This window comes from Passer domesticus, chromosome 4, assembly GCF_036417665.1.
Source record: "Passer domesticus isolate bPasDom1 chromosome 4, bPasDom1.hap1, whole genome shotgun sequence".
NCBI lineage: Eukaryota > Metazoa > Chordata > Aves > Passeriformes > Passeridae > Passer > Passer domesticus.
The window spans coordinates 81,895,769-81,920,527 of NC_087477.1; the positions used below are offsets into that span (position 1 = coordinate 81,895,769).

Consider the following 24,759-nt stretch of genomic DNA (forward strand, 5'->3'; position numbering starts at 1 on the left):
TTTTTAACATGGCCTGGGAAATTAGGGTTGGGAACTGCAGCAATGCAGGCATTCAGTCATGAGATTAAGAGTTTATAAGATATTTATTTTGTATAGAAAGGCTGTCATTGGTGGCGTGCTGTCCATACAATAGCTGGGATGGGAAAAGGGAAGAGTTTAAACAAGGCTCTGAGAAATTAGAAACAGGCCACTACTTTAATGGTGGTTTTTCTCCACCCCCCAAACAATTAATGCAACATACATTGACCTCCCACAGCCCTGAGCGTGCTGACACAGGAAGACATGCCCAGCTTCACCTGGAAACCAGGAATCTCCAAGGGATGGCTTGAATTAACTCAATAAACCAAACAAATGTTTGTTTTAAACGTAGCAATTAATTATCTCCTTGGGTCTCCTTCCCCAGTACTGGCTTCCCTATCACCTCATCGCTGGCTGTGCTGCATATAATGTTCTGTTCCTTTCTTTCTTCCTAAAGATCCTAATGGGATGCAGCCAGCCGGGCCAGCAGCTTCGGAAACAAGCACAGAGCGAATTTAATAACAAGCAAACCTGCACTTAATAAAGTCTGTCATCAGTAATGTCTCCACTGAACACTTGCCAGGAGAGAATTGTTTGCACTTACTGTGTGAGCCAAGTCACAGCTTTAACAGGCAAGGCACAAATAAAACCCAGCCTTTCCCATTCTTTTCGCATCTCTGTTTCAACCTACCAACAAAAACTCCGGGGCAAACAATGAAAAAATCCAGATTCAAGCAGAAAAAAAAAAAAATAAGCCAACGTCCCCCCCCCCCCCTCCCCCCCCATTATTCATTACATTATGAAACGCATTTCATAATCTAATAATTAGCAAGGGGACAATTTTGTTCAGCATGAATCTGGAGTCTTTTGTCATTTCGTGTTAGCACCCAGAACAAATGGACATTGTGCAGAGCGCGGGTGCCGGGCCCGGCCGAGGGCTCCCGCTGGGCCGGGGCTGCCTCCTCCCCTCTCTCCAGCAAAACCGTGGCGAGGATGGGAGGATGCAGAGCAGCCACACGCTGGACGTGAGACAATCCATCCCTGGGCACTCGGGGAATGCAGGACAGGCTTCGTCCTCACGGCCCTCGAGGGCGCCGCGTGGAGGCACGCAGCTCAGCTGTGCCACTGCAAAGCTAAAAGGACTGCAGGCCTTGCTCTCTGTGGCTGTTTTCCCCATGGTTTTGGTTGTACCTGGAGCAAAAGAGGTGGGGAATATTATTTAACAAGGGTTTTCCAGCCAGGCTGCCCCATACCTGTGGTTTCGTGTGGGATATGGAGCTTGTGAGGTGCTGAGGTGAGACGGCCTCAACTTCTTCGGGGCTTCTGAAACCTTTTTCTGTCCCCATTGCAAAATCAGCCAGATATCCCTCCTGCCCAGGAGCAGGGGGAAATCCCTTGAGAAGGCTCTCTGCTCCCAAAACTGGTCCCTTGTGCTGCAGAGTGGGTTTGTGGGGAGCAGGACACGGCACATGGAGAATTGGGGTGAAACCCAGGCCGCCACAACACTTCTCCTCCATGGTGACCTCTCCAGAGGTTCTTTCTGCTGGGAAGGTGGGTCCAGGGTGGCTTTAAAGCCTGGAGGAGCAGACTGAGCTGCTGCTGGTGACCATGGAGTGGTGACCCTGAGCTGGAGATCGATTATGCTCCACCCAAGGAGCAAAAATCTTTGGGAAAGAGCCCCAGCATTCCTGTAGCATCAGCACGTTCCTTTGGAGCTCCTGCTGTCCCCTCCTCCCTGGTCAGCACACACACCCTGTGGGTTTCTGTGATTTGGGGAGGTCAAAATTTAGAAAAAATATTATTTTAATAACAGTACTAATGATAATAATGGGAAAATTAAATTAATTCCTAAAACATGGCAGTGATTTGGGATCTCCTACAAGCAAGGAACAGGGTTCACCTCCAGCTCTTCAAAATCCAGAACACCACAAATGGAGAGGACGTTCATGGGATGGTGATGGTGAACAAGAACAGGTGACCATCGAGGTGACTCCCCAGCCAAGGGCCTGTTTGACCTCACTGACTCCCAGGACAGCAGCTGGGTGTGCTTCTACCAGATCCAGTGCCTGGGGCCGCACAAAAGGGAAAAATTGCCCAAAAACCCTTTTAATTTCTGGTGTTTTCATCAAAATTTGTGAGATTTTGGCATCAAGGAGAGCAGCCCAAAGGGGAACTTTGCTCCTGACATCCTGACCTTTTCTGGCCATGTCTGAGCTGGTTAATAAAGATTTAGATGCTGCTCTGAGCAAGAACTACCCAAGGAGCTCTGCCCTCTCTGGGGTCACTCTCAGCTGTCCGTGTTTGTGCAGGATTTAGGAGGCACCAAATCCAGGAACGTGGCAAATTTCCTCACTCCTTGTTTGGGACCCATCAACCAGAACGGGCTCTTCCCGTGGGGGCTGAGCCTGGACTGCAGGAGTGGGAACAGCTCCAGGAACCACTGCCTTTCCAACCCCAGCCACTCTGCCCCCACTGTCACCTTCCACATGTCCCCAGCGCCAAGGTGGTCACCAGCTCAAGCAAGGACAAAGCCACAGCCACTCTGCCCCCACTGCCACCTTCCACATGTCCCCAGCGCCAAGGTGGCCACCAGCTCGAGCAAGGACAAAGCCACAGCCACTCTGCCCCCACTGCCACCTTCCACATGTCCCCAGCGCCAAGGTGGCCACCAGCTCGAGCAAGGACAAAGCCACAGCCACTCTGTCACCTTCCACATGTCCCCAAGGCCAAGGGGGCCACCAGCTCGAGCAAGGACAAAGCCACAGCCACTCTGTCACCTTCCACATGTCCCCAACGCCATGGTGGCCACCAGCTCAAGCAAGGACAAAGCCACAGCCACTCTCTCACCTTCCACATGTCCCCAACACCAAGGTGGCCAGCAGCTCAAGCAAGGACAAAGCCACAGCCACTCTGCCCCCACTGTCACCTTCTACATGTCCCCAACACCAAGGTGGCCAGCAGCTCAAGCAAGGACAAAGCCACAGCCACTCTGCCCCCACTGTCACCTTTCACATGTCCCCAACGCCAAGGTGGCCACCAGCTCAAGCAAGGACAAAGCCACAGCCACTCTGTCACCTTCCACATGTCCCCAATGCCAAGGTGGCCACCAGCTTGAGCAAGGACAACACCACCAGTGCCAGCTTCACCTGGAGAGGCCCATCTTGGTCACCACCTGAGGAGGAAAGTCAGTGTGAGCGCTGTGCTCCCGCATTTGGACATCTGAAAATTGGGAGAACCCAAGAAAATCAGGAGTTTGTCGATATCTGTTATCTGCTGCTTCTCCCATCCCAGGTGGGATCCCTTCCCCAGGGAATACAGCTCATGGAGGAGAGGGGTGTTGCTGGAGCAAAAAGGGGAAGGGGATGTGTTCACCAGGGCTGCAGGGACACACATCCAACTGGTCAAACTGGTCAAACTGGGAGCCAGTGCTGCTCCCCCCTGGAGGCCATCCTGGAGCTGGAGGTGAGGGATGGCTCACCTGCCTCCCTGAGGCGTTCAGGGCAAGCCTGGATGTGCTGGGAAGGATTAAAAATCCCAGGGAAGGAAGAAAATGCTCTCAAAACTGGAGGATGTTGAGGAGACAGGGACAAAACTCCCAGAATTTTTTTTTCAGGGGCTGTCAGGGTGTTACCCACAGAGCTTTTCTTCCCACAGGATATCCAGATACTCACTGGGGCCTCGGATCCCTCTCGGAGATGCTGCCGCCGTTTAAATCAGCACCAACATATGGAAGGCTCCTAATATTGTGCTTCTGTCAGAGGAAACCATTGTTCAGCTTCTCTACAGGAAGGATGTCTCACTGCTTATTACCAGCTTGAATAATTGTTTGGAATGTTTTATTTGACATTTATTCAAGGAACTTGGAAACCCGCGCAGTTTCTTTCTCTCGAGAGGATAACAACAACAAAAAAAATGAATTAAAAAAAAAAAGAAACACCCAAGAAAGCCCAAACTGGAGCCAGCAGCTTCAGATGGCAGCAAGATTTTTTAAAACGTAAATATATAGTAAAACAAGTAAAGCCTTCTTGTTTGGGCAGAGGAAAAGGAAAAGAAATTGGAGATGCAGTATTTTATCATCTTTATCTTTAAAATACCTTCCAGGCCTTCATTATCAAGGATGGCGTATAAATCTTGAGGATTCATATAAAAAGGATTGAAACAAAGAGAGGGAACAGGCAAGGAAGCCAAACATCTCATCACTGGACATAAAGCATAGGCAACTCTGCCCTTAAACTCTGACAACCCCCAGATTCCTGAAAGACAACCCCATGTTCATACTTTGGTGTGTTAAAAGATGCACAGAGGGAACACTGCTCCATACCTGGCCTGGATTGATGCTTCAAATAGGAATTCTGGTTGCAATAATGAAGGAAAAAACACTGGGCTATTTTTTGGATGCTGCACCAAAGGCAGTGAGCATGGTTTGTTTTCTGCAGATCTGCCAATTTAAATCTGAGTTGTTCCAAAAGCTCAAGTAGGTTTGAACATTTTCTGGGCCAGGAAATAATTATTACAGGTAAAACACCAGGATCCACCTTGGACATGGAACCTGCTGGGGCCACGCTGCTGTGTTGAAGATTCCCCTGAAGAACAAAGTACAAGGACCAGTCTCACCCGGGGAAAGAGCTAGTACCAGTCAGGATGAGCTGAACTCCTGCCTGTGGTGCTGGAGAACAACTGAAGCAGAAAAGTTGCCCAGATCTCTCTCTTCTCAATCATGTTCTCAATATTCCATATTGGAATAAGGGATAAGAGAAAGAGAAGCACAGTGGGACTTCAGACCCCACGTGTGTCTTTCAGAATCAGACTCACAGAATCATTTATTCTATCATTCCACTCAGATCACTGAGTCAAACCATTCCCCCAGCACTGCCAAGGCCACCCCTGACCATGTCCCCAAGTGCCACATCCACAAGGTTTTAAATCCCTCCAGGGATGGGGACTCCACCACTGCCCTGGGCTGCTGTGCCAGGGATGGGAATAACCCTAGACAAAAAAAAACTTTGCTCCCCACAAGGCTGAGCCCAGCCCTAAAAGTCAGAGCCTGGAAAACTGCTGGAAGTGGCTGTTGTCCCCCAAAATGCCCCCCATCAGCTGAGTACCTGTGCCTGAGCCTTCCTTTTCCTTTCCAAGGAGAAATGGAATGCTGCTCCTCCGCTGTCCAGAGCTCCTGGTGCTTCCCAGCTGTTCATTGTCCAAGGGCAGCTCCGGAAGGGAAATTGTACCTGCAGAGCCAGCAGGCTCCCAAAAACTGTAATTTCGTTTCATTTTTATGGAAGAATTTTGTCTTGGAGAAGAAAAACTACTGGCACAGGATGCCCAGAGGAGCTGTGGCTGCCCCTGGATTCCCTGGAAGTGCCCAAGGCAAGGTTGGATGGGGCTTGGAGCAACCTGGGACAGTGGAAGTCGTCCCTGCATGGCAGGGGGTGGCACTGGGTGGTGTTTGAGGTCTCTTCCAACCCAATTCCATGACTCTCAGTTCCCATTTCCATCTCCCTCTCCATGTCCTTTCCCTTCCCAATCCTCCTTTCCTGTTCACTTTTGTCGGCTGTGCTGCCCAACCCTCCTGAGCCTCTCCGTGTCTGTGTTTACACACACGATTTTAGCTCAAACTGTCCCATCTTTGCCCAGATTTCAGCAGGCAGGCCATGACCACACGCCTCCAGGGAGCAATCCCACTTCCAGCTCAGTGATTAATTCCTCTTTATCCATCATAATCAGGCCCAGATTAGAGTTACCTTGAATTGTGGCCCAAACAACTTATGTCAGAATATAATTACCTGGAGGTGCTGAGAACTTTAATGACACTCCCACAGGGGATTTTTTACTTGAAGTATCTGAAGTCAGTCTACTCATATTTCCTCTCTGCACGCTCAGGGAGAGCATGCAACCTATTTTAAATGTCATCCTTATTTAGATTTACACACCTCAAAGCCCCAGAGCTCGAGGAGCCTCCGCAATAAACACGAGCACCAAACTCTCCAAAAATAACAGCCCTGGGCTGAGCGTCACTGGTGAAACAACAATGAGAACAAACCCACACATCTCTGCTCCTCTCGCTCCCTCTGCCCAGCAGGATTAAATCAGGGAGAAGAAGATTACAGCACATACCTGCAGCTATAAAACACACCTTTTTCTGAGCAAACTCGGTTCAAAAAGTCAGGAGGAGGCCTCCAGGCAGGCACTGAGCTGTGCATGGCCAAAAACTGAACAGGAATCACTCACCAGTTACTGCCATGGGTGAAACAGACTCAGATGGGGGAATTAATTCAATTTATTCCAGCAGCTTCCCAGAAGCCAGACCTGCAGCCCCTGGCTAGCAAAACCTGGCCACAAAAAAACCCAATACAAGGAGGTTTCACCCCATTCTCTGGTCCATTGTGGATGAGATATTCCCCTGTGCTGCTCCCACAGCTCGGGGGTGATGGAATCACGGAATCCTTAAGGTTAGAAAAGACCTCCAAGGTCATCCAGTCCATCATCAAGTGTGGGATATAACAGCAGCAATATCTGCACTGGGGTAGGATGCACAGCTTTAAAATACCAGACTAAATAAAAGCCTGCATGTCATCAAAAAAGTTCCAAAATATAAGAACAGCACAAAAACTTTGGTCAATCAGGTCAGAGAATGCGCCAGGAAAAACAGGCCCAAAGGACTTCAAAATACAGAAAGATGAAAAAGAAATTTTTAAAAAAAAAAATCATCCACTTCAAGTTAAAATTCAAATCTGTTTCAAACTTCCCCTTGTTGGCCTGACAACTGGGATTTTGTGTGAAAATGCAAGGGAAAAAACTGGGTATAGACAAGAAAAATACGTGTAAGAAGTTTATTTCTGAAAGCAGAGCTGAGCTCTTCTGTGCAGTCACCAGAGACCGTGTGAGTGAGAACAATCTTGTTCAGAGAGTTCCCAGGGGATCTGGCTTGGGAAGACGAGTGGGAGGCAGGAAGGGTTAAAAATATTTTTTTCAGAGAAAGTTTTGGCTGCGAGATGTGTCTCCAGAGGGCCTGGAGCACAGGAGGGGCTGGAGATAAACAGACATCTGGAGGTGCCATCCTCCTCACCAGACTGGAGACACAACACTGGGAACACGGGGAAAGAGGAGTCTGGAAATTCCCTGGGGAGGAGAAGGAGGGAACAGCACAAGTCACAGCTCTGGCTGTGGAAGTCCCACTTCCAGCAGGAAAAGGGAGGAAATTATGAGCAGGAATTTCTGCACGGGGCAGGAGAGCCCTTCCAGAGACGAAGGAAAGCCACAAACAGGCATTTTTATTACAGAACCCAGGTATTATCCTGGGGAGGCTGAAGATTGGGCAAAAATACCTCCCAAATCCAGTATGATTAAGGATTTAAACCGCAACCCCTTTTTACAAAGCCGTCTGAGCATGGACACCTCGTTAGCATTTCCACTCAGAGGTTGTTTCATCTCCAGGAGCTACAAAAACAAATCTCCGCGGGACGTAAGTTGGGCAAGAACAAAGGGGAGAAGGAACAACTTCTCCTTGTATCAAAGAGTGGAATTGCTCAGGAGGGACTTGCCAAGAGCACTGGAGTGATGAGAACCCCGTGACACCACACTGACAACACTTTTCTTGCCTCACCAAAGCCTCCTTGCTGTGCTGCTTCCCCTCCGCGGGTACACGGAGTGCTCGGTGCATCCGTGAGGAAAGGGCTTCTCCTCTCAGCCTTTCTGCTCAGCACAAATGAAATGTGGTAACCAGGGTGACTGGGGTTCTGCTCCTGTGAGTTTTGTTCCCAGAAAAAGCAAAATTCCTCCTCCCTCTTTTTGGTGGTGCACTGATGGGATGGAACAGGGCTCTGCTGCACCAAACCCTGAGCACGGGAAAACAGATCCCCAAACAGAGCAGTCAATGAATTAAAGAATCATGGAATGGGTTTGGTTGGAAGGGGTTTAAAGACCATCTTCCTACTCCCTGCCATGTGCAGAGACACCTTCCACCATCCCAGATTGCTCCAAGCCCTGTCCAGCCTGGCACTTCCAGGGATCCAGGGGCAGCCACAGCTTCTCTGGGCACCCTGTGCCAGCGTCTGCCCACCCTCACAGCCAGGAATTCCTTCCTAAAATCCCACCTAACCCTGCCCTCCCTCAGCTTAAGGCCATTCCCTCTTGCCCTCTAATTCCATCCTTTGCCCAAAGTCCCTCTCCAGTCTTGTTGAAAGCCCCCTCGAAGATCTCCCCAAATCCTGCTCTCCACCACCAGAGCTTCACCTCTCCTCACCCTTCCAGCTTCCAGCATCCCCACCCTGGCACACACCAAATTCACCTTTCCACTTTCCTTGCTGCCTCCCTAAGGAGAAGTTCTCCAATTCTTTTGCACCACAGCAAGAATTCCTGGGCTGGACTGCAGGTTGCTCCCAAGAGAACCTCGAGGGACCCCAAGGGTATCCCAATCCAGCCCTGCTGGAAATACTGAGATATTTAATGTAAGTTTTTTTATCTGATTATCCAGCTGGAGGAGAGCATGGTGTACTCCTGGTTCTGGGAATGACCACAGCCAGGTGAGGATCAAGCACCCCTGAACTTCCTGGGAAGAGGCTGCAGATCTCAAGCAGCAACAAGGGAACCAGTGAACAGCAAACTTTCTCATTTTACACCTTCTAGCCTCAGACTCCAAGGATGTGTCCAGTTTCCCCTTTCCAAGAGCTGCTGTACCCAGAATTTTGTTCTCCTGTGCTTTAGAAACACAACAGAATGGATTTTTTAAATTTTTTGTAGCTATTTTAGGGGTTTTTCTCTCCAGAAATTCTCCTTTCCTTGGACAACTTGGTCACCTGTGGTCGAGGTGGCATCACAAGATGGGACAGCCAAGCTGGAGGTCTGTTTCCAGGTCATTTTATTAACATTTAAATTCAGGTTTTACTTCAGTAACTTTACTAGAAATGTGCTGAATCCATTCTTTTTTTCTTTCTCTAAGCCTTCCCCTGAGACATTCTGAACTGAACATTTCAGGTATCTCAAAAAGGGAACAAAACACATCTCAGATCCCAAAATAACCCTCAGCAGAGGCAGCACAGGAGCAGGGAAACAGCTCTGCTCTTGGTTTCCTTTCTCCTACCCTCTTTTTATCTTCACTTGGGAGAAAAAAAACATAGGAATTTCTGCTCCTTGCTCTGCTGATTTGGGGCAGGGGCTCCATGCAGGGGTCTGCAGCCCCTCAGGAACTTCACACTGGGGTTTTAAGCACTTTGACCTGGATTTAACCAGCTGAATAAAGGCTGCCCCCTTCCTTTACATCATCTGTAGGGGCAGATGGGAGGATTTTGGTGTTCAGAGACTTCTTTAGCTGAGCTTTTCCTCCTGAGCCCGAGAGGGGATTCACTCTGTGTCTTTTTCCCATTATTTTGCTTTTTTTCCCCCACTTTTCTCCTACAAGAGGCAGCTCCACAACAGCACTGAGGCCAAGAATGGATTTTTAACACAAGAGAAAAGTTCAAAGCCCCCTCTGTGGATCGAGTGACCCCTTCAAGGAAAAAAAAGATGAAACTCCATGGAAGGAGGAATCCAGAGGGTTCTCTCCATGCAAACCAGGAGTGATGCAGCAGCACAAAGCTGCTGGTGAAGCAAAGGCACAAACAACTCAGCACCAGGGCTGGGCTTTGAACCAGAAACCACCATTTCCCCCAAAGCCCAGCAGCTTTTCTTTCTGGACAGGGTTCACCAGCTCCCTTTTCTTCCACTGGAAATGAGAGGAAATCTGGCTTCACATGATACGTAAATAACTGAAAGCCTCTGACTTAGAGACAAAAGAAAGGGAAAAAATAGGGGGGGGGGAAAGGCAGTTCAATTAAGTCACAATAATTTATCTGGGGTGATTCCCTGGTTCAGACAGGTTTTCCCTAAACTTTAGCCTTGTGCAGGTGTCAGTGAACTCATGCAGGGCTGACTGGCAGCCTTGAGGATGTTTCCAAGCCATTAAGCAATGTGTTTTGCTTAGGAAAAGCTGAGAGCATCCTTCACCTTTGCTTTAGAATTCCAGAATGGGTTGGGCTGGGAGGGACCTTAAGGATCATCTAATCCCACCCATCCATGGGCAGGGACACCTCCCACTGTCCCAGGTTGCTCCAAGCCCCATCCAACCTGGCCTTGGGCACTTCCAGGATCCAGGGGCAGCCACAACTTCCCTGTGCCCACACCTGGGAGGGAAAACAGGAAGGAAAACAGGTCTGGATGAGGTTAGACAGAAATTGCACACCCAGAACAGAAAAACAGGAATTTAAATTATCACAAAACCTCTCCAATGTGCAGGTCACAAAGAAAATGTTGATTTGCTCCTCGTTGTCCTGTTAGTAAGGTGGGAATGTGGATTACAGGCCTGGGCAGCAATGGGAAACCTGCTGGGAGAGAACCGTGAGTCCCAAACCAGTGTCCCCATGGCTCAGCCTTTGAAGGCTCTCTGCAACAGAGCAGGAATTGTGCTGGAAGTGTTGGATGGACTCCCAAAGGCACAGAAGGGGTGAGAACACCTCCGTGGAGAGCAAGAGACGCTCGGCCACGGCAGGCTGGCTGCAGACAGTCAGAAATGTTCACTTCCAACAAAAGGCTGAGCCAGGACAGGGGGAAAACTCCTCCCTGGCCCACCCCAGCAGCCGTCTTCCCAGCCAGGGGCCGTGCCAGAGGAATCCTCGGGGCTCTTTGTGCACACACTGGGCTTGGATTGGAAAGGATTGTTGTTCCTCCCCTCCCCTGCTGCCAAGACAGAGCAGATGGGTGAGCTCAGCTCTGTCTGGGAGCCAGAGGCAGCAGGAGCTTCCCAGGAACTGAATTCTGCATCCCAGAGGGAGCAGCGAGTGCAGGGTGGAGTTTAGCAGGTCCTGGATGATGCTGGGCTGTCCCTCCTCATGTCCCTCAGCCAGGGGCTGGCTTCCAGAAGTGGTGTTAGGAGGAAAATCTTTGTTATGAGGCCCTGGCACAGGGTGGCTGCCCTGGGTCCCTGGAAGTGTCCAAGGCCAGGTTGGACAGGGCTTGGAGCCACCTGCTCTGACCTGACCATGCCATTTTTCTCTTCCTGTTTCAAGCAGGCTCAAACTGCAGGTTTCCTTCTTTAAATTGTAGTGATGGAATCATGGAATGGTTTGGGTGGGAAGGGACCTTACAGATCATCCAGGTCCACCACTACCATGGGCAGGAACACCTTCCACTGTCCCAGTCTGCTCCAAGCCCTGTCCAACCTGGCCTTGGACACTTCCAGCGGCATCCACAACCACCCTGCATCCCTTCTTCTCTTACCCCAAGCTGATTTAACCCCTTCAATGACTAACCTCGGCAGGAGAGCTGAAAGGACCCAAGGCCCAAAGCAATGACCCTCTCTCCCTGTGAGGTGGATGAGACACTCCCAGGAAGGAGCACATCCCAGCTCCTTCTGTGCCCACTCCAACCTCCCACATCCCCCCAGGATCCCATCCCACGCCTGCTGCTGGTTTCTCCTTTTTCCCTGACCTCTCCCATCGTGTTCCCAGGAAAGTTTATTGTTAGAACTTGCACCCACCTCACCTAAGCAAACAAACAGCGGCCAGCGGAAGGGACACCCTTCCCAAAGCCAGCCAAACCCAAAACATTTGTGTTTCATTTGTGTTTCGTTTGCTTTGCAGCAGTGATTTTAATCTGCAGCACACGCCAAGCCTTGCCTTTGAGAAGAGAAATCTCTTATCAGCCCTGCTCTGTCATGACCACATCGGGCAGGGGACAGCAGGGCCTTTTAGATTTTAAGGGAAAATTGCATCATTCAAGGAGATTTTTTACTCCAGAAGAAAGAAAGAAAGATACAGGGAATGCAGGGAATCATGGAATGGGTTGGGTTGGAAGGGATGTTAAAGATTGTCTCATTCCACCCCCTGCCATGGCTGGAACACCTTCCACCGTCCCAGGCTGCTCCAGCCTGGCCTTGGGCACTTCCAGGGATCCAGGGGCAGCCACAGCTTCTCTGGGCACCCTGTGCCAGGGCTCAGCACCCTCACAGGGAAGGATTCCTTCCCAGTCTCCCATCCATCCCTGCCCTGTGGCACTGGGAAGCCATTCCCCATGTCCTGTAATCCCATGGTCCACTCAGGATGGAACACAGTGAATGGGGCAGCTCTGACAGCTCAAGGCATTTAGGAGGCACCACAATTTGCAATTCTGTCTTTGTGCTCTTTTTTGTGCCAGCAAAGGGAGGAGGGATGTGTCTGCTGGAACAGGAGGAACTTCAGCACTTACCTCAAGAGGTTCCACAGGGAAATAGAACAAAATTCCCTATTGTTGCACAGGAAACACATCTTTCAGGAGTCTTCAGCATCCAGCCTGCCTCTGGGACCTTCCCCAAGGGCTGGTGACATCCATCCTGACCTGGAGCAGGGAACTTCCTCCTCATTCCCCTAGGATGGGCAAGGGCTGCAAAGAGCCCAGAGCATGGGGAGGGCAGCGATCCCAATCCAGCACCACAGCTGGGAGTGGGGGGAAGGATCAGATCCTGGAAAACAGGAGGGTCTGGGGACACATTCCAACATCTTCAAGGGCCTGAAGGGTCTGGGGACACCTTCAAACACTTTCCAGGGCCTGAAGGGTCTGGGGACACCTTCAAACACCTTCCAGGGCCTGAAGGGGCTCCAGGAGAGCTGCAGAGGGACTGGGGACAAGGGATGGAGGGACAGGACACAGGAATGGCTCCCATTGCCAGAGAACAGGGATGGATGGGATATTGGGGAGGAATTGTTCCCTGTGAGGGTGCTGAGCCCTGGCACAGGGTGCCCAGAGAAGCTGTGGCTGCCCCGGGATCCCTGGCAGTGCCCAAGGCCAGGCTGGATCCACCTGGGATGATGGAAGGTGTCCCTGCCCAGGACAGGGAGTTGGATAACCTTTAAGGTTCCAATTTCTGTTTTGATGCACTCAAGCACCTTGGATATTCCAGACCTCTGTCCCAAAAACCCTGTGCCCATCCCTAGAGCCCCTGTAGCCTCTTCCTTCTCTTCCAGCTCCTCTGTTATCTTTTCTCCAGAGCTTCCCAAAGCAAGGAGAGGCCCAAGGAAAGGCTGTGGCCGAGGCTGACAAGATAAAGAGTTAAAGCAGGCGAAGCCAAACCTTTGGAAGAAAAAGGGCTCTGCAATAAATCAGATATTAGAAGGCAGGAAGGTGCTGTATAGAGGAATCAAAGTCCGGAACAGGATGTATATAAAGCAAATATTGAGCTAACTTTGATAAGACAGAAAAATGGAAGATTTTTGGTGGGGTTGAGCGAGGGCTCAATTTGAACCATTAGAAATTTCCTGTTTCACTCATGTGGGGCGGTTTTGTAGTGATCTATACAATGCTGAATTCCTAGCCATGAATGGGTCACCCACATTTTACTTTCCATGCTTTTTTTTTGGTTGTTTTTCTGTCTGTCCTGGAGCAGTAAAGCTATTGAAATCCTCCAGGCCTTGCCCATTGGGTGTTTTCTTTCCTACCAAGACATCAAACTGCCCTGAAGGTTTATTTTAAGCCAATTCAATAGGAGGGATCACACAAGCACCTTGTGGAACGTGTACAATGGGAGCCAACCCAGGGCTATTCAATTAACAAGTGCTCCCATTTCCATGCAATTCCTGTTGGGAATTCATTACTTTAATTAGGCTGGTAATTTATGAAGCTAAAAAGGCACCATTTGTTGGCGAACACGTAGGCAAAGAAATTCCAGATGAGTTCACATGGAAGGAAGAGGAGCTCATGAAAAGCCAAGGAGAGCTGGAAAGCTCTCCAGATACAACCAGACTGACCAAAATGAGATAATTAAGAGCAAGAAATGGGACTAAAAACCCTGATTTGGGGTATGCCCAGGAAAATCCACTTCATCTCTCTTAGGAAATGAAACTCAGATAGTTCCCCACCATCTAAAGCCTCACAAAGCATTTTTAACTTCCTTTTTTTTTTTTTTCATCAAAAGGGTTGTCCAGCCCTGGCACAGCAGCCCAGGGCAGTGGTGGAATCCCCATCCCTGGAGGGATTGAGAAGTCCTGTGGATGTGACACTTGGGGACGTGGTCAGTGGTGGCCTTGGCAGTGCTGGGGGAACAGTTGGACTTGGTAATCTTGGAAAGCTTCTGAGCAATGTCTAATAACCCTTTCCATGAAGAAATTTTCCCAATCCAGACCTCCCCTGGCCCAGCCTGAGGCTGTTCCCTCTCCTCCTGTCCCTGTTCCCTGGGAGCACTGTCCTGGTCCTGCTGCCACCCAAATTCCTGATTTACAGCTGGGAGCTGCTTTCCAAACCCAGCTGCACAGCAAGGGAAAACTCCTGGATCCCAGTCCAAAATCAGAAGCTGCTGCTTTATGTGCACACCTGGAACATGCAAAGCAGGCTGGATTTACATAAACTGTTCCTAAAAACCAAATGGAGCACAAAACCTCCCCCCAAAATGCAAAAGTGATGTAAAACAGAGACAGAAAATCAGCTGCAGGCTCAGCTTAACCAGCAAAAATCTGATTCATGCTCAGCCCCTGAGGGAAAGAAGGGTAAGGTGGGATTGCCCTCTCCATGGCAGCCAGATTTGAGATCCATGGATCCTGAAGCTGCATCCTGGTTTCTGTGAGCACAAGGAGGAAGGTTTAGCACCTCCCTGTATTTGTAAATATGCAAATATCAATTTATGCTCACAAACAGCTGCTGAAAAACAGAGACAGCAGCACAAAGCAGATGAATCTTCTTCAAGTTTGAATTTTACCCAATTAAAAGCTCAAGCAAGAAGGTCTAAACTTAAAACAGCAGCTAAAAAATACCCCATAAAACCTTAAATTTTTGTATTTTAATTTGAATATAAACAACTCACCTTTCTGCCAGTTTAAAGATTTTAAATGAAAACCACTCCAAGTTTAAAAATTCCAGTTTAGGAACCTGTGGGTTTATTAAAGGAGTCAAAGCCAGGCAGTGGATGGATACTGTTTATTGGTTCTTTCCATCACATCTGAGTTACAGGTGTAAAAGTCACACAAACTGCAGGTATAAACATGTAAAACAATACAAAAATAAATGGAAAGGTCATTTTATATTTACTGAATCAAGTTGTGTAATAAATACGAGAGGCAAAAAGCTTCAATCACACCATTCAGCTGAACTGAAGTTACAGTAGTGTTTGTAAATAACACGTTTTTAACTTAGAGTTGCAAATATTAAAGCATTGAGAACTAGTATAAAAGTGAATTTTGGCACATTGTAAAGTGAGAAGTGTTACATCAGGATCTGGCTGTTGGGTAAAAATGAAGCAATTTCTCACGAGCTTTCTGAGGTACATTTTTAACAACCTAAGATTAGATCAACCTTGTGGTTCTACCAACTCACAGTTCACAATTCACTATACTAGTCACAATTTTTTTTTTCCCTTTTCAAGAATACCAAAAGTATTCCAGAGCTTAAATCTGTGCAAATTCAGACAAGTTTCAATTAAAAAATAACAATAATTTTTTTAAAAATTCCAACTTATGAGGGAACCCTCACATGCAACTTAACTCCTCCCTGCAATCCGGTGTGTTAATTGCAAAGTGTAAAACTGGATTAATCCCAAATTGCACAGCTTAAAATTCAAATACTCCCAGACTGCAGAGCAGCTCAAGTTGCAAAGGTTCCCCTGCTAAGTTGGTCACATTTGAATGCTATAACTTCAGTAACTTCTGATCACACTCATTCTCGGTGAGGAGAAAGAAAAAAACACCACCACAAGCTGCTAACGAAGGTCAGCAAAGCGTGGAAACCCCTTGAGGACTCTTCAGCACTTCCCAAGCTCAGGAATGCCTGGACACAAATTTTTCCAAGTACAGTAAAAGAGAAAAGGAAAGGTGTAATGGCACTTTTGCTGTATCCAAACATCAGTGGGTTAGAAATGGTGCTTTTTGTTGTTGTTGTTGGTTCTTTTTTTTTAATTATACAGTAGAAAAAAAAGTTCAAACCCCAATCCTTCGGAGTAGCTCCATCCTCACCTCGAGCTCCAAGGAGTGAGGACACCAAATCCCCTGGGCTGGGGATTGCATACAGTACAAACAGCTCTGACCAGAGTACAAAAGTTACACTCTTCTAAAAAGAAAAAATAAAAAAAAATTCAAAAAGCGCTGCTGATCGTTAGAATCGACTCCCAAAAAATCAGCAACTGCTCTTCAACAGCAGCAGCATCAGGCATTTCAGTCCTCAAAGAGTTTTCTTTTAAACAGTTTAACCATTTGTGCTAATATTTGTCACTAGGTTAAATTTTTAAGTCCTTTCACCAAAACCGTTATTTTCCTTTAAAAAAAAAGGGGGGTGCAACCCCTGACACCCATTTATTCGGGGAATAAATGGTGTCATCTGCAAGGCACTACTACATTTAAAGGATACCATTGTCACAGTTTCACTATTTCGGTATTTTTCTTCTTTTTTTTTTTTTTTTTTGTTCTGGTTGAAAAGTCACAGTTCAAAAATAAAAGCTAAAAATTGAGGTAATCAATTTCTTTCAATACCAAAATACATGAATTGAGCCAGTACCAGTCTGGTGAAAGGTCTTTGTAATACACAGCTATGACCATAGAGCACATGCAGCACAGCACAGGAGGGTTCTAGGCCTTTGTTCCGAGCTCTTCTGCTCCAGTTTTTAAGGAACACCTCAATTTGCACACTCACAACCCAATTATTTCCTTTTATATTTTGTTCACAGGGCTTGGAATTCTAGCTGGATCAAGCCCCATCCATACTGATTTGAGAGCTGCACAAATTGGAGTTCTTAAAAAGAGTTCAGCAGAGCAAAAATCAGCTACAGCATCTTCATCTATTTTCAATCAATTGCACTTAAATCTACTCTGTATCCACTCACGAGTTGAGACAAAGCCTCCACCACGTGCCTGCTGTCCCAACCACTGGAATTTCTTCCCACATCACATCCCACTACTCTAAAAATATGGCTTTGCAGGTGAGAGAACTGGGACTGGAACAGCTGGGTTTACACTGAGTTAATTGGCAAAGCAATTCCAATTGCAGTTCAATTTCCTAATGCCCCTTTTTTATTGCGGCGCCGCCACCAGAATTTTGGGATTCCTAAAAATTCTGGGCTGTGAAATAATTTCATGCAACCAACTGGATTTAGTTGTAAACCCCTGGCAGCCCCCCCTCCCCAAACCCACTGCTAGCTACCTTTGCTCTACAGGCACTACAGGATATTAAGACTAAAATTTAGCCATGCATAGATAAAACTCACGAGCTTTATCAGGATGCTCCACACTTGTGATCCAGGGAATACCCCAGGAAAGCCTAAAAACACAAACTAATTGCTGGCTTTTACTGGCCTCTAACAGGATACAAGTAGTTTTTATATAAAGTCTCGTGGTGTGCAAAAAAAAAAAAAAGAAAATAAAATACTAAAGTCTTCAATTCAGACAGCTTTTTAAATCTAGGAGGAAAGCGAGGAATGAAATCTTATCAATATTTCTATCCCAGCCTGCAGCACCTGGAATTCCATCTCTGCACCCAGCAATGAAGACCAAAACCACCTAAAATGTGCTTCAGGTCACTGAAATTTCACTAATTTCATGTTCCAAAGGTAAAAAATACATCTCTTTAGCAAAGCATAAACTCTAATTTAGCCTCAGGTTTGATGGCAGGGGTTAAATCTCATTTTCCTGCCTCGGGATGAGGCTGTGCAGATACATTTGAAGTATTTTAAGAGATTTTTCATTCCATTTCTTGCTGTATCACAAACATCTGGTCAGAAAGAAAAGCTGCAGTTGCAGTAAAAGATTGAGCTGTCCCTAAGGCAAAGGAATATGAAAATAAAAAATTCCTGCTGGGCTGCTCTCACCTAAATTCTGAACACATGCATGCTACAATAAACTGCTTATTCAAATAAACTCCAATAATTACCTGTAAGTAGCTGCTAAGGTGCTTTATAATCCTTCAGGCAGGGATTTATAAAGCCTCCTTTAAAATGATTCTGAATTAAGTCAGGACAGGCTGCCAGCATTCCTGTTCTATCATTTAGGAACTATAAAAATTCTGTTGCAATACTTAAAAAGCTGATTTCTCACCAGCACAGTGAAATGTTACGGCGTGCAAACTCTTCTGGAAGCTCCACAAACAAGTTCCTGCCTCTTTCAAGTAATATCCTTTGCTATTTTTTACCTTTGGAAATCATTTATCTTCATGAAAAGGAATTCTTCAGCTGAATAATCTCCCCCTTGCCTTGCCTAGTTTTTAGGACTGCAATAGGAATCCTCCAGGGATAATCTAAGCAAGGTGCACATTGCAGCCAGCCAGGAAATATTTTCCAGAATCCCAATGAGAGCACTGGGAAGAAATTAAGATTTCTCCACTGATTTCACCCTGAAATGTATAAATAGCTTTTCTTTCAAGTCAGAATTTTAAGTGCAGACTCAAACTGTGCTGAGGATTGAGATGGGCTGAGCCCTGGCAAAGGTGGGGGTGGGAGTGTTCCCTCATCCCTCTCTTTGGGAACACCCTGACAGCTCTGGGATTAGGGACTTTTTTGAGTTGTTCCCACTGTTTCCACAATTTTCCCTTTGGGATTGCCCTGACAGCTCTGGGATTAGGGAACCTGGAAAGTGTTCCCCCATTTCTCGCTTTGGGAACACAACAGCAGCTGTGGGATCGGGGACTCAGTTCTGAGTTTTCCCCACTGTTCCCCCATTTCTTGCTTTGGGAACATCTTAACTCTGGGATTAGGGACTCCAATCAAGTGTTTCCCCATTTCTCACTTTGGGAACTCTCTGAAAGCTGTGGGATCAGGGACTCCATTCTGAGTTCTTCCCATTGTTCCCCCATTTCTCGCTTTGGGAACACCTAGCAGCTCTGGGATTAGGGACTCTTCTGAGTTTTTCCCACTGTTTCCACATTTTTCACTTTGGGAATGCCCCAGCAGCTGTGGGATCAGGGACTCCATTCTGAGTTTTCCCCACTGTTCCCCCATTTCTCGCTTTGGGAACATCCCATCAGCTTTTAATTAGGGATTCTTCTGGGTTTTTCCCATTGTTCCCCCATCTGTAACTTTGGGGACATCCTAACTGTGGGATTAGGTGCTCATCCAAGCTTTTTCCATTCCCCTATTTTTTGCTTTGGGAATGCTCTGACAGCTCTGGGATTAGGGACTCAGTTTTGAGTTCTTCCCATTGTTCCCCCATTTCTCGCTTTGGGAACATCTCAAGAGCTGCAGATTCAGGGATTATAAACTTTTGAATCGTTTTCCATTTCTTGCTTTGGGAACACACCAACAGCTCTGGAATTAGGGACTCAATTCTGAATTTTTCCCCTTGTTCCCCCATTTCTCGCTTTGGGAACACACCAAGAGCTGTGGGATTAGGTGCCCATCTGAGCTTTTCCCATTGTTCCCCCATTTCTCGCTTTGGGAACACTCTGACAGCTCTGGGATTAGGGACTCTTCTGAGTTTTTCCCACTGTTTCCACATTTTTCACTTTGGGAATGCCCCAGCAGCTGTGGGATCAGGGACTCCATTCTGAGTTTTCCCCACTGTTCCCCCATTTCTCGCTTTGGGAACACACCAACAGCTGTGGGATTGGGTGCCCATCTGAGTTTTCCCCATTCCCCCATCTCTCACTTTGGGAACTCTCTGAAAGCTGTGGGATCAGGGACTCCATTCTGAGTTTTCCCCACTGTTCCCCCATTTCTCGCTTTGGGAACATCCCAACAGCTGCAGATTCAGGGATTCTGAATTTTTGAATCATTCTCCCATTTCTTGCTTTGGGAACACACCAACAGTTCTGGGATCAGGGGCTCTTCACAGTTACCCCAACTGTTCCTTCATTTCTTGCTTTGGGAACACACCAAGAGCTGTGGGATTAGGGACTCTGAGAAAGTGTTCCCCCACTCCTCGCTTTGGGAACACCCCAAGAACTGTTAATTAGGGACTCAGTTCTGAGTTTTCCCCACTGTTCCCCCATTTCTCGCTTTGGGAACAGCCCAGATGCTGTGGGATTAGGGACTCTGAGAAGTGTTCCCTCATTTCTTGCTTTGGGAACACCCAACAACTGCTGATTAGGGACTCAGTTCTGAGTTTTTCCAATTGTTCCCCCATTTCTTGCTTTGGGAACACCCCAACAACTGTTGATTAGGGACTCAGTTCTGAGTTTTCCCCACTGTTCCCCCATTTCTCGCTTTGGGAACACACCAACAGCTCTGGGATTAGGAACTCCGTGTTCCCCCATTTCTCACTTTGGGAACATCCCAGCAGCTGTGGGATTAGGGACTCTCTTACTTTTTTAATAATTCCCCCATTTCTTGCTTTGGGAACACCCCAACAACTGCTGATTAGGGACTCAGTTCTGAGTTTTCCCCACTGTTCCCCCATTTCTCGCTTTGGGAACAGCCCAGCAGCTGTGGGATTAGGGACTCTCTTACTTTTTTTAATTATTCCCCCATTTTTTCTTCGGGAACACTCAAACAGTTCTGGGACTGGGGACTCCTCCGAGTCTGTTCCCCCATTTCTGGCTTTGGGAACACCCCAATCCCACACCCTGAACTCCCCACTGACCATCGATGCTCCTGTGCAACGATTTCCAAGGGACATCCAGGGATTGTTTGATATCTGCACCATGGCCCAATTCCACAATTACATTCTGACCTTTTTTAGGAAATAAATCCAGTTTTGCTTCTTTTCTCCTCCTTCTTCTTCTTTTTCCCACGTTTCCACCACAAGCCAGAGATTCCAGGTGATGCTTTGTACAGTCTGGAATTAAGGTGAAGTGGAAGCAATCCTGACAGTACAAACAGCTAAGCAGTTACCGTGTTAAATGCCAACCTTAGGGGAACAATCCCTTAGTTTGGGAAGGAGTGCTGAAAACAGACATTTCACTCGATTTCTGGTGAGCCAGAAGGACAAAATAGCATTTTTGGTTCCTGACACAAGGACAGGAACACTCAGGATCCACGTGCTTAAATCTTCTGCTCAAACAGGTCGTGGTACTCCTGCTCCTCCAGCTCCCTGTTGTACTTCTCAATTTCTCTGTTGGCTTCTTCCAAGTAATCATTCATGAACTGGTCCATTACTGGTTGGGAAAGGTGAAGGAAGAATATTTGTGCAAATGGTGTTTAATAGAAAAAAACATCCAGGTTTGAAGGAAGTGCCTGTTCTGGGATACTCAGTGAAAGCAGAAATTCAATATATTACTTTCTGGAAGTTCTACAGTCAGAGCTACCACAACTCAGGGAATAAAGGAACTGGGATATTTCCCAGCCAGGAGGAAGATCTAAGAACAGCAAAACCATAGCAGGGTTAAATGGGATGTTAGTGAAAAATTCTTCTCTGGGAGGGTGGTGAGGCCCTGGCATGAGTTGCCTAAAGAGGTTTTGGACTCCCCATTTCTGGAAGGTGCTGGAATGAGATCAGCTTCAAGATCCCTTCCAACCCAAACCATCCTGGGACTCTGTGAACACACTCCCAGCTGTTCTGCTCAAGCACAAGTCTAAAACTTCCCAAAATTCAAATCCCCCAGAAAGGCTTAACCAGGCCTGCAGCTTTCCCTGCCAAACACCAAGGGGGAGGTGGAGTGAAGAATCCTGGAATGGTTTGGGGTGGAAGGAGCTTAAAGTCCATCTCATCCCAACCTCTGCATGGGCAGGGACACCTCCCACTATCCCAGGGTGCTCCAAACCCCACCAACCTGGCCTTGGACACTGCCAGGGATGGGGCATCAAGAATTTTCCAGTGAAATGCAAATTTGCTGTTGGATTTTGTGCAGACAGAAATCTGCTTGTTTAAAATTTTCAAGTTGTCCTACAGAAAATAACTCCGTTCTTATTCCACAGCAGCATCACCTGGATTTTTACCAAGTTTACCATGAAAAGTAAACTGGGAATATAAAACCAAGTTGGAAGTTGGTGACCAAAGACAAAAGCAACAGAAAGTTATGAAAATGAGAAAAACACAGAATCATGAAGGCTGGAAAAGCCCTCTGAGATCACCAAGTGCAGCTGTAAACCCAGCACTGCCATGGCCACCACTGCCCCAGGTCCCCAGGTGGTGACCAAGGACAAGAGGAACCTTGGCAAGGAATTCCAGGGTAAAACTAAGGACAAAAATATGATTGTTTTCACTGGAGTGTGTGCACACATGAAATTACATTCATTTGGAAGTTTTATCAGTCGTGCCCAGGCATTCAGTGCTATTACAGCACTATTTGGTTTGAAAAATATTTCTTTGACAAGCTGTGGTCCATAAATTATCCCCTGCATGAGCTCATGGGCAGTTTGGGGTTTGTTTTGTTGGTTCTATTCTGTTCCTGAGATCTTATCTCTCAAGAAAGGCTTTAAAACTAAGCTTTAGCTGGCAAGGAACTGGTTCTTTACCATATCTGCTTTGGCACTTAACATTTCAGAGCTGCACAGTTCATTTCCTACCTAAAACCTTCCCCAAACCTCCCATTTTAAAGGATACATGGATGATAATCCATTTTGTCACCAAAAAAATTCACAAATTGAGTCCCATTGTAAAAATAACCAGCTGGGAGTGGATCCAAGTGGCGTTTCACCTGCAGCAGGAAAGAATTTAAATTAAACACCTTCAGGGACAGTCCTTACAAACTCAAAGAGATAAAAGAAAATGGAAGGGGCATTACAGCAACCAAAGATGGCAAATTTTACACCTTCTCCTGCTTTCCAGAGGGAATTTGGAGCTCTGAGATCAGATTTATACCTCAAATTCCTCCTGGACAGCTCCAAAAGTGCTGTAATAATTTAGTGCTCAGCACACTTGTTGTGGCAGGTGCTCTGTCATCCAGGTGGATATTTAAGGGAAATCAGCCAAAAGAAAGGTTTGTAAATTATTGCTTTTACTCACGTGGATGTTTTTGATTTCCTGAAGAGTTAACATTCCTCTGGTTTTCAGGGCTTTCCTCTGAGGTTTCTGTGTGAAGGAGGAGATTCCAGTTATGTGACTACAGTGATAATGTGATACCACAGCTTAGCTGGTTAAAAAATAAATTAAAAACAAAACAAAAAAAAAAAAATCCAAACCACCACATAGAAGCATGTATTTCAAAAAATTAATTTCTAAAATTATCCAGTTCTATGAAGGCACTCACAACAATGTTCTGAAAACAAAAGTAAAAATTCACTGATCTTACAGAAAACACTCAGGAATTAAAAATTCTGTAAGTATTTTAAACAAGACAATTTTAAATACAGCTTTACTGTAAGAAAGCTGGCACAGGAACAGAAAAACAACTTAGTTTTGAGCCTGAGAAATTCTGTAATCCCTTTCTTTGCTGCAGCATGTGGTAACTCTTAGAGCTATCTGAAACCCTCAATTAGCCATGACTGTACAAAAAGTGTTTATAGTCCTGAATTGCTCAAAGAGGAAACACTTCACACTTGAGATAAGCATTTAAGTTCCAAGTTTTCATAAAATTTAAGTAATATTCCACAAAGAGCTTTCTTACATGGCAAAGCATTTGTCTCCATATATTACCCCTGAGGTAAGTACAGAGCATGAGATAATCAGCAGAGAAAATGGATTAATTCCCTGAATTAACACAGGGGAACACAAGATGAGAACCTGAGCATCTCAGAAATTCAAAAACCTCAGAAATCTTGGAACCTTAGCAACTTCTCCAGCCACAGTCAGCAGGAAACATTTTCCCTTCCTACACAAATTTTTGGAGGGAGACATTGTGCAAATCCTAATCCATACAGAAGTAACATGGAGTATTTTTTAACTTACAAATGTTCCAAAAATTTGCCCAGAGAAGCTGTGGCTGCCCCTGGATCCCTGGAAGTGTCCAAGACCAGGCTGGACAGGGTTTACAACAATCTGGGATGGTGGAAGGTGTCCCAGCCCATGGCACTGGGGTGGAACTGGATGGGATTTAAGGTCCCTCCCAACCTAAACTATTGCAGGATTTTATGGATCTGTGATTCTGTCAATCAGCTGTGGCAGTCCCTCTGTGTAAATTCTGCCTTCTGAGCCTCCTACAACAGCCACAATCCCTGCTCCCTACTCCTCATTGCATGGATACATCAGCCATGCAGAAATACACTAATTAAAGATGACAAAATGAACAGAACTCTACCCTCCATTTCAGTGGATTACTTCCAAGGAGGTTTAATTCAGTGAATCAAAACAAATTTTCAGCTTTGCCAGCATTCAGGTACTGGAAGAAGATTTATTTCACAGCACACTTCAGCCCTTGGCAATCACAGCTCAGCTAAATCATCCTGTGTTTATCCTGGACATAATCCATTTGCTCAAGCATTCAAGAGCAAATCAATCCATGAATAAGCTGTAGCAAGCACTAAAACAATACAGAGATTACAACACACATTTATAAACTCTTAGTCCCCTTCCTGAAATCCATTTGCACCCTACAATGTCAATACCTTGGTAGAAGAAAAAAAAAAAAAGAGGAGATTAATTAAGAAAGCCAAAAGTTTCACTGAGACACTCGGATTTGTCCTTTGGTTGTTAAGAAATGCCAAGCACTGCACAAAAGGAAACCTGCCCACAAACCTGTTTTGCAGTTTCTCTGAGCCAATCTTTGATATCCTCTTCCTTCAGGGAGCAGCCAATGAACACAAGGAAATATTCCTGTTGACTGCTGCAGTCTCTGGGATCATTTCTGGAATCGGGAGGAGTTGGCCCCTCCGGAACAGGCACCAGGCTTAGGGAATTTGCTGCTGTGTTGTGACACACTTCAATGACTTTATCAGCATCTAACAAGGAGAAGACAGAAGGAAGGGTCTGATAATTGTTAATCTAATCTAACATCAACACTGGTGCAGACAGAATC

At 46.5% G+C, this 24,759-nt stretch overlaps 1 protein-coding gene and 1 long non-coding RNA gene across 2 annotated transcripts in view; both read right to left on the reverse strand.

The window, feature by feature from the left end:
- Positions 1 to 3,090: 3,090 nt before the first annotated feature.
- Positions 3,091 to 6,492, reverse strand: LOC135299721 (uncharacterized). The gene is made up of 3 exons (XR_010361661.1): positions 5,121 to 6,492; positions 3,690 to 3,769; positions 3,091 to 3,190 (listed from the first exon to the last, which is right to left on the reverse strand). It is a non-coding gene; the product is annotated as an uncharacterized LOC135299721 (long non-coding RNA).
- An 8,421-nt stretch (positions 6,493 to 14,913) lies between these two features.
- DNAAF9 (dynein axonemal assembly factor 9) overlaps positions 14,914 to 24,759 on the reverse strand; it is a 72,920-nt gene continuing 63,074 nt past the window's right edge. The window contains exons 34-37 of the mRNA XM_064419079.1: positions 24,480 to 24,682; positions 22,812 to 22,877; positions 22,410 to 22,503; positions 14,914 to 21,021 (exon numbers count right to left, since the gene is read on the reverse strand). Of these exons, the coding sequence (XP_064275149.1) occupies positions 20,909 to 21,021; positions 22,410 to 22,503; positions 22,812 to 22,877; positions 24,480 to 24,682 (476 nt within the window). The 3' untranslated portion in view covers positions 14,914 to 20,908. The remainder of the gene's footprint in view (positions 21,022 to 22,409; positions 22,504 to 22,811; positions 22,878 to 24,479; positions 24,683 to 24,759) is intronic.